Source organism: Triticum aestivum, chromosome 6D (assembly GCF_018294505.1).
Source record: "Triticum aestivum cultivar Chinese Spring chromosome 6D, IWGSC CS RefSeq v2.1, whole genome shotgun sequence".
In the NCBI taxonomy this organism is placed as follows: Eukaryota; Viridiplantae; Streptophyta; class Magnoliopsida; order Poales; family Poaceae; genus Triticum; species Triticum aestivum.
This window is the reverse complement of record NC_057811.1, coordinates 486,514,112-486,524,049: the sequence shown is the minus strand read 5'-3', so window position 1 is coordinate 486,524,049 and position 9,938 is coordinate 486,514,112. Positions and strand designations below refer to the sequence as shown.

Genomic DNA, 9,938 nt, shown 5'->3' with positions numbered 1-9,938 from the left:
CCTTTTTGGACTAAATAATTGAGAGTTTTTAACTTTTTCTACACACCATTAACTTTGTGCCCTCCTTCATTTTCTTCCAAGATTCGCCACTGCACATGGTTACATGTCCAAATAGGTTAGGATCATAGCTTGATTTTGAGTTTCGAGGTTAATTACTCTCAACACTTCTTTATCCTTTAGATACAACCCTCTGTCCGAAGACACGAGAGAAATTTAAGTTTCACCTTGATCACTTTTCCCACTCCATATCGATATGCTGAAGAATTTTAAGCCGAATATGAAGAACACACACACACACACACACCATATAAGTAGACATGGAGGAGAGGGCTGAGTTAACGGTAGTGATTTTACTCGAACATACATAAATATGGTGTTTACTCTTCTTTCAATTCTCGCCACTTGTAGTTCTGGATCCAAGTTGGAGAAAACGCCCAAACGAAACAACTTCTCAATTCTTGCACAGAACATAGCTAATAAACACATGCTCATAGTCTTTGCATGGTTCATTAAATCATGGTTGCTAGAAGCCGACAGGGAAGACACATTCTTTGGGAAGACACATTCTTTCTAGATGGAGCGCAAGGAGCCTTCACTTCAACATCTAGTTGTGTTCCAATTGTTTTATGTTTTCGTGGCAGTCTTCTTCAATGAGATGACATGCCGAGGATGATGTTTGGTTGGAAGATATGTTGTGTATGCAGATGGGCTTACATGAAGTTGTGACCAAATTGAGTCGAGTAAAATTACCGAACTTCAATACAACATACAAATTAAGTCAAGTATAATGAGTTAACACACACATGCTAATTATCACTGCTCATCGGCAATGATGACACAAAAATAGGTGCAATAACTCAGTTACTGATTTCAGCTAAATCCTACAAATTAAATTGTACCATGTCACTCCGCATCATCGCATCCATCATAAAAAAACAAGCTTTATAGATCCAGTTTGTTAATTTGCCAGTCGGGATCTCACGTACCAGCGATTTTTTGAAACTTCTTCTCCAACTTATAAGTCGGTCATTTACACCGTCACACCCATCTTCGTCCACAACGGTCCCCACCCCCTCAACCGTTTTCATCGGATCTACGTCGACACCAAGACCTGCGGTGACACCTCTCATCGTAATCGTCGGCCCCTTCCCAAACCGGTGACCTCACTGCCATAACCATGTAAACAACCACCTCAAAATTTACAAAATGACGTGTATTTCAAACAAGTTTTCTAAAAACATCAGTGGTGGGGGAAGGTTTCATCAGCAAAAGCGGTGCTGAATGGAGCAAGTGATGAGAGTCCGGAATGGAACTGACAAGAACAAGATTGCTTGCTCCACTTCCACTTAACTAACCCAAGCCCAAGAAAGAAAGAGCACGTGAAAGAAGCCGGCTTAGTTACTGCCATGCGGGCCCCACCGCCCACACATCTCCTCCCGTGCGGCGCCGGCCCCAGTTGCAGCCTCCGCCCGACGCTCACTCGCAGACAGATCTATCTCCTCCCTCCCTCCCTCCTCGTGCTCTCTCCCTCTTTCTCCCCGTCCGGCCGGCCATTCCAGCCATCGACCGAGCTGCTCGCGGCCGATCCCTCCGCCCGCCCCCTCCCTCCCGGCAACCCAGGCCCCACCGTAAGCGCGGCGATGGGCGCCGGGGCGCGGGCGACGGCGGCGGCGCTGCTGCTGGTGGCGGCGGCGCTCGCGGGGGTGGCCGCCGGCGGCGACATCGTCCACCAGGACGACGACGCGCCCAAGATCCCCGGCTGCTCCAACGACTTCATGCTCGTACGCCCCTCCCCCTCCTCCTCATCCCAGCTTCTCCCGAGTGAGTGGAGCGGCCGGCCCCGGTTCCCGATTCCGAGCCGTGGCCGGGGCGGCCGGCGGCGCTCCCGTCTGGGCCGGGCGCGGCGGAGTAAGCCAGTGTTCCGTTTCGAGGCCGGCGATCCGTGAGTCGGAGCCTGAGAACATGCGCGCTTGTTCGATCCGCGGATTGTGGAGTTAGGCGGCGCAGCTTTTTGTTACCGGCAATTCAGTCAGGTCGACACCGGCGGTTCAGTTAGGTCGCTCGCGGTAGGCGCTCTCAGTTAGGAACGCTGGCCAGCTCTGTTTGGAGCTGGGTATTTTTGTACTGTGAGCCGAGGAGCTTCCGTCGCTAATTTATTTATTAGCCTGTACCATGTTGGTGCTGGTGCTAGCATTCGATCAGGGGCTGTTGACACTTACTTATTCTTTAAGATGAGACTGAGAGCACCATACGATCTATGTGAGTGAGGCTTAGTTGTCGCCGTGTAGGTTCGAGAAATGGCCGGTTTAACAAGTCAGAAGCTAGTCAATGTGGGCAGTTATGGCTTTGACATTGCGTGATCTGTTAGCTAATACATGTCGCTATCGGGGATTAGGATCTAGTTTTATCTTATTATTAACTGGTTGGACTAGCCTATAAAGCTGCTGGAGTTTTCCTATAGAGGATATTTTCTATATATGCTCAATGGGTGATAGTGATGATCCAACTTGAAGCAGGTATTGATGTCCTGGAAGGAATCATGTAGGACAATGCTACGACCTCAAAGATGTCCATAGTCATTTCCAACTTCCACCCAGTTACTTGTTGATACACTGCCATGCGTGTAATCCACTCGTACTTAGATTTTTTTAATCTAATCGGCGTTTATAAGCTGTATATTATGACCCGTGAGCTCCACCTGGGCTTATGTTACCAACTCAGAGCCTCATTAGTTTGGGATTAAAGGCTTTGCTGTTGTTGTAATACGGCTCCCGTGGGCTCTTGGGTTACCACTTACCTAGATGGAGGTGGCTGTTTGCCTTTTAGTGTTATAAGTAAGCAATAGGAGGGATGTAAGACCACATCTCAAGGGCGCGAAAATTGAAATTTGGTTAGTGCAATCGACTTTGTCGTTTAGGCTCTGTGTCATAGTGCTGACCCACCTACCGGTTCACGCAAGAGGAGCCAACACGTGAGGGTGGCGTGCCCACATCAACAGGGGAAAAGTATGGTTGTCTCTGACTCTCTGATGCTTCTCTTCGTCCTCAACGCCGCAGCTCTTTGTTTTCCCCGATGGAGATTTTACACATTAGCATCTATTCCCTCTGTAAAGAAATATAAGAGCGTTTAGATTACTACTTTAGTGATCTAAACACTCTTATATTTCTTTATGGAGGGAGTACTTCTTTTTAATGGACAATGTACTCACTCTCAAATTTTGTTTCCTCTCCTTGTTATCAGGTAAAGGTGCAAACTTGGGTCAAAAACAGAGAGACCGATGAGTTTGTTGGTGTTGGTGCTCGGTTTGGCCCCATAATAGAGTCAAAGGAAAAGCACGCGAACCGGACAGGACTACTAATAGCAGACCCTTTTGATTGTTGTACCCCTCTCAAAGAAAAGGTCACCTTTCTGGAAAAACATGATTTAGCCGTTTGCGATTTTTTTATAGTATCCTACATTGTTGTGTAGTGATTAATTATTCTTTTATTTAGGTTGCTGGAGAAGTTTTGCTAGTGCAAAGAGGAGATTGTAAGTTCACTACAAAAGCTAAGGTTGCTGAAGATGCTGGTGCTTCTGCTATTATAATCCTGAATAATCGGCATGGTATGCCCAATATGACCTGTCTAATAAAATTCAACATGCAATGTTTCCATTTATGATCTTTCTCAACTGGTATTCAGTTACTCCCTCTGTCCCATAATATAACAACGTTTTCCAAACTATGTTAGCTTGAAAAACGTTCTTATATTATGGGACGGAGGGAGTAGAAGATAAGATGTTAGGATACAGTTAAATGAGGTACAAAAGTTCCTATATCAATGGGAAATGCCCTACCTTTGAGTGCGGATCAACAAAACAAGTTACCTGAAAATGTATATACCATTTTTTACCACTAGAATGACCATCACAACCTTACTTTAGCCTTTTGATTATTTATTGGACAATTGTTTTTCATAGTTGCACGTGCACATTTGGCGGTGCATGTTTGCGTATTTAGAAGAGCATACTTTTGGCTCATGCCTTGTCTTTCAACACGTGTGTTAGGCGTTAACAAATGGCATATGTTTGCTTGCAGAGCTATACAAGATGGTTTGTGATCAAAATGAAACGGATCTGGATATAAATATACCTGCAGTTCTTCTGCCAAAAGATGCAGGCACCATTTTACAGGGTCTTCTCTCACTTGGTAAAGGTAAATCATTAGGTCTTTAATCCCCTCAAATCTTGTACATTGTCCCGTGAACACAAGGTTGTCTAACCCCTATATTTGGTTTATTTATTTATTTATGTATCTGGGACTCTTCTACCATATTATATTTATAGCTAATAGGCTCTTTCAATTTTCTCAGTGTCAGTGCAGTTATACTCTCCAGATCGACCCCTAGTTGATACGGCTGAGGTGTTTCTATGGCTTATGGCTGTTGGTACCATTCTTGGTGCATCATACTGGTCAGCATGGAGTGCTCGAGAAGCACTTATTGAACAAGAGAAACTTCTAAAGGTTTCAGTCGATGCTTTATACGATCAGTTATTTTGGATTTTCGGAAAGAAAAACTAACAGGCACATTATTCGTATAGGATGGCCATGAAAGTTCAGTTAACATTGAGGCCGAAGGTTCTACTGGTATGGTAGATATCACCATGACGTCAGCAATGCTGTTTATTGTGGTTGCATCACTGTTTTTGGTAATGCTTTACAAATTGATGTCTCACTGGTTTGTGGAGCTCCTGGTGGTTATATTTTGCATTGGTGGTGTAGAGGTGCGTATGATGAAATCCTTTTTAATATTATACTTATTTCAACTTTGCCACTGCTTATTTTTTTTTTGGCGAGGTCACTGCTTTAAATTTTGATTTGTAGTACTGTATGCTTAGTTACTAAAACAGAATAGTATTTATATAGTATTCCACATTAAAACTAGATGGCACAAATCATGAATCAATGCAATTTGGAGAATGGTTAAATTAGGCCCTTAAACGTTAAACCTTCTTTAAACAAAGGTGTCATTCGTTTTCCCTACAGAGCATTGAAGTTCTTCCTTTTTAATCTGTACCTTTTGATTTGAACACTAAAGATATTATCCAAAAATGAACAAATAGCTTTGTGGCTGCTGTTGAATGACCAACATCACACTTATCTAGTACAGCTGCAGAGTGAACCGATCTTGATTTCGTTGATTGATATCTTATTTTGCTATATTTCGTCACCAATTTCTTGAGCTGATGACACATTATGCTTTCCTTTTTTATCCAGGGTTTGCAAACATGTTTGGTGGCTTTATTGTCAAGGTAAATTTATTGCTCGACAAGATACATTCATATTTTCTGGGTATATGCACAGTGTAGATATGTTTCGGTTCTCCTTTAATCTGTGGTTTCACAGCCATAGCTTAAAGAAAAGGGTAGATGTGTTACTGACCTGAAAACTGTGGTATCTTTCAGATGGTTTAAACCTGCCGCAAGATCATTTGTAAAAGTGCCATTTTTTGGAGCTGTTTCATACCTTACATTGGCAGTTTGTCCATTTTGCATCGTCTCTGCTGTTTTATGGGCTGTTTATCGCCGGATGCCCTATGCATGGATTGGGCAAGATGTTCTTGTAAGTGCAGTTTTGTTTTTTGCACCCTCCATTGGGATTATTTTCTGTTGATTAACATCATGCTTTGTGCCTTCAGGGTATCGCACTGATTGTTACTGTGATCCAGATTGTGAGGATACCAAATCTTAAGGTAATTGTTTCTGCTCCTTGGTTTATGCTTTCGATGCAGTGAAGGACCTTGATGCCAATTATTTATTTGCTCATAATTGGTCAGGTGGGGTCTGTTCTTCTCGGCTGTTCCTTCTTGTATGACATCTTCTGGGTTTTCATATCCAAGATGTTGTTTCATGAGAGCGTGATGATTGTGGTACGTACAAATGACTATTGCGATATTATGTTTTTTTCTTCTGCTCGATAGATATGCTAGTTATGCTTGTGATCTGCCTGCAGGTTGCACGTGGCGATAATACTGATGAAGATGGTGTACCCATGCTGTTAAAGATCCCACGCATGTTTGATCCATGGGGTGGATACAGCATCATAGGCTTTGGTGATATCCTCCTTCCAGGACTGCTGGTTGCTTTTGCGCTAAGGTTAGTGTGCTAAATTTGGGCTCCTGGCTTGTCATATGTGAATTTTCAATTTTTTTTGGAAGGGTGGGTTTCATGATTAGAGCATGTAGAACAACTGTCAGCATGGATATTATTCCATCCTATCTGCTGGGTATTTACTTTTGTTACTGTATGCCAACATTATGATGGTGTAAGTAGTTGAGATCTCTCTCCATTTTTAGGTATGATTGGGCTGCCAGGAAGACCTTACAATCTGGTTACTTTCTGTGGTCAATGGTTGCGTACGGTTCTGGTAAGACATCACCCGCTTCCATATCAACTATGTGTTTCTGTATTTTTGTAGTTTGCGGACTTGCTTAATTATCATGTCCTATCTCATATGGAATTAATTATGTAATACAAACAACTTTCAAATAAACGCATCTCAAGGCGATTCACAACTCATGGTTACTTTTCAATGTTTTTCTTGCTAGGGATGTCCTTTTCATTGAATAAATGAAGTAAGGCCCCCTTTCTGATTGCTTCGAACATGAATACCTTTTTTTTTGCGGAAAATAACATGAATACCGTTGATACCCTATATGTTGATACATACAGTTCTGTAAAACCCGCTGGCAATAAGTTGGCATTTTTCACCTGAACTTCTGACAATAATGTATATTTGTCTCCTTTAGGTCTTCTGATAACCTACGTCGCCTTGAATCTCATGGATGGTCACGGCCAACCGGCTCTTCTTTACATCGTGCCCTTCACGCTTGGTAAGGAAACCATGCCTTTGTGTCCGCCAATAAATTTTGTATCTTTGGATTCTTGAGCCCGTGCCTTGAACAAAACCACCATGTCAACTGCAGGAACTTTCATATCACTCGGTAAAAAGCGGGGCGAGCTCAGGAACCTATGGATGAAAGGACAGCCTCCGAGAGTCTGCACGCACTCGCATCCTCCTCCGAAGGACTCTGCGGACTCTGCTGCTCATGTAATCTCATCGTAGATTGTAGATAGCGGCTCGCCTTATCGTAGCGTAATGGTTCCTTGGCTGGAGGCGAAAGTGCGGCTCCGCTGATCTGTTGTGTGACCCTGTTCCGTGGGTGTGTCTAATATGGACCTGTTGTCATTAGAACCAATCCCATTAGTTGTATATAGATAGAGCCTTGTGGTTTGCTTCTCTTGTTGTGGCTGCATCTACCTGTGTACTTGGAGAGTAGTACCTCCTTTCCGGTTTGTTTGTAAGGCCCGTGCGTATCCCTAGATCGACAATTTGACCAACATAATGAAAGTTCTATATTATAAAAACATGCCATTAAAAACTTCGAATGCTATATTTTCCTAATGGTACAAATTTTGTGATATGCAATTCAAATTACATTTGTAAAATTAACGACGTGAGGGACCTATGTAAACTGAAATGGAGGGAGTATATATGTTTTCATTGTGATTGTGATTGCCTCCTACCGAAAGATGTATATCTACTCTTCTCGCCCCCATCTGGTCTCTTCTCATTTATACAAAATATTACTAGCATCCACATCACCAAATGTATACCCCCTCTGTCCCAAAATAATCGCTTATTTTGGGACGGAGGGAGTATTATATAACTATATATATTTTATGATGAATCTAATAATGAAACTAATTTAGCAGTTGTGTCTATTTTTCTGGTAGATTTGGTCAAACTTAAAATAAGTTTGACTTAGAGCAAGCCTATAACTTTATGCATTTTTTATTAAAACGGAGCGAGTATATATCTGGACGGATTTCCATCAATATATATGTACTCCTCCCCTCCAGCGGCGGCCTGCAAGCCAGGCCCGGGCCGGACATCCCGCGAGCCGGTAGGGCCGGCCCACGTCCCTCGGACCCGCCGCGAGGAGAAAGGAGAGGGCCTCGTCCGATTTCCAAGCCCAACCTCTCTTCTCCCTCACGCTCAAAAAAACACTCTGATCCGTCGCGCCGCCCGCCGCCCGCCGCGACCGACCGCCGAGGTTCTGCGACGCCGCGATGCCGGGGCCCAGCCCGACGGCCGCCGCGTCCGGATCCCCGCCCCCGAGCCCCGCGCGACGCCGCCGCCCGCCCCGGCCCCGCCTCTTCGTCCTCCCCTGCCGCCGGTGCGCGCCGCCGCTTCATCCGAGGACGCGCTGGTCAAAGGTACGGCTCCGTTCTCGGCGTGGACTATTCCGTTCCGTCGCAGAAATGGTGCGCCTTACTGACTCACTGGCCCCTCTCCTGCCTCCGCGATCCGATTCCGAAACCCTAGGCCGGGGCGGTGGCGGTGCCGACGGATGCCGCGCCCAGTCCATGGCCATGGCCGACCTCCTCGTCCAAGGTATCGCACTGCTCTGATGGATAAGTCTATATACTAAGGTCTTTGTGGGGCTACAGACCATGGTTCTTTGGCTGCAGCACATGGTCCTTGTGGCAGTTAGGATAGAATCCCTGAAGGACTGTCAGTTAGGATAGCATCTTAGACTAGCATCTTAGACTGGTATCTTAGCAGCATCTTAGATTAGCATCTTAGCATATGCTTGGCTGGCTAGCAGCCTATAAGTATGTATCCCCAACCCCTCAGGTTGGCATGGCATTTGTGCCCTCCATCTCAACGCTAGAGTCGAGCGTCGCCACGCAGCCACACAACAGCTTGCACTCCATGAGTAACACACTATCCTCCCTCACACGAGGATGCCATCTCCCGTCACCGAGATCCATCCTCTCAATCCCTCTGCCCCATGATCACGCGGTGCCATGTTAGTTGATGCAGAAGATGGCCGTGGCCAGAGCAGGATGCTTGGCCTCCTCGCCGGCGACCAGATCCGCCGTCAGAGACGATGAGGTCGTCAGCGCTGTGACCTGGATCCGCCACAAGGACGATGCAGAGGAGAGGTGCGGCGGCGTACTACGGCTAAGGACGGCGGGGGAGGTGAGGGAGCAGCTGAGCGCGGTGGTGCAGCTGCGTCCCGCGGGGAGACGAACGGCAAGCGGCCCGAGATGAGAGGTGGCAAGAGGGGAGAGAAGAGTCGTGCGATGCAGGGCGAAAGGCTGACTGGCTCGGTTTGTAAAAGGGGTATAATTTTGACGAAGTATGGAAAGAATAATTAGTGATTAAGCGATTTATGGTAAAGTTAATTAATTGGATTTGATTTTTAGAGATTCATTAGAGATTGATCGTGATTGATTCCTTTTCATATAAAAGTTACCAAATATACCGGAAATTGATTTTATTGACAGATAAAATCGGTTTAAATAGATCGTGGGTAAAAAACGGTTTAAATATGTTATGGAATAAAAAAACGATGGGAAATAATTAACCGGAGTGAGGCGAGACTACCAACTGAGACATTAGGAGTAAAGATTAGAGTTCATTTGCTTGATCATCAACAACTCTAAAGTAGCTATGAAAATAAAGCTATTTTCAGTTTTTCAATTAACAGAACGTTGAACTTTGTGATTTTCGTAGGAATTAATCCACGCATCAAATGGATTTGGTCCAATGAAAACATTTGAGCATTGTCAAGTGTACTACCTCCACATAATAATTTGGCTACTGTCAACTATCGTTTTGTTGCTGTTTAGCGGCTGTCCAGAGGGTTAGTCAACGTAAAATTAGAAAAGCTAGCAATAGCTAGTGCAGCATAGCAGCAGGCAGCGGCTGCGGGCGCCCGCGTGCGACAGCGGTGGTGAGTAGCGTGGCTGCAGGCAGCAGAGCAGCGGGGCGAGAGGGCGTGGGGCAGTGCTAACGGGGCTGCGTGGCCGTGGCGGGCAGCGCCGGCGCGGGGCAGCGCAGAGGAAAGGCGTCGCGGGGGCGGCAGGGGAGCGCGAGCAAGCGCGCGGGG

General features: G+C 45.4%; 1 protein-coding gene across 1 annotated transcript; it reads left to right on the top strand.

Moving 5' to 3' along the window:
* Positions 1 to 1,391: 1,391 nt before the first annotated feature.
* On the top strand, positions 1,392 to 7,432 carry LOC123146262 (signal peptide peptidase-like 4). The gene is made up of 14 exons (XM_044565879.1): positions 1,392 to 1,781; positions 3,241 to 3,399; positions 3,492 to 3,603; positions 4,076 to 4,192; positions 4,350 to 4,501; positions 4,579 to 4,761; positions 5,255 to 5,289; positions 5,443 to 5,599; positions 5,676 to 5,729; positions 5,814 to 5,906; positions 5,990 to 6,132; positions 6,333 to 6,403; positions 6,786 to 6,869; positions 6,963 to 7,432. Exons 1-14 carry the CDS (start codon positions 1,407 to 1,409, stop codon positions 7,100 to 7,102), a joined length of 1,875 nt encoding a protein of 624 aa, XP_044421814.1. The 5' UTR covers positions 1,392 to 1,406; the 3' UTR covers positions 7,103 to 7,432.
* Positions 7,433 to 9,938: the final 2,506 nt, after the last annotated feature.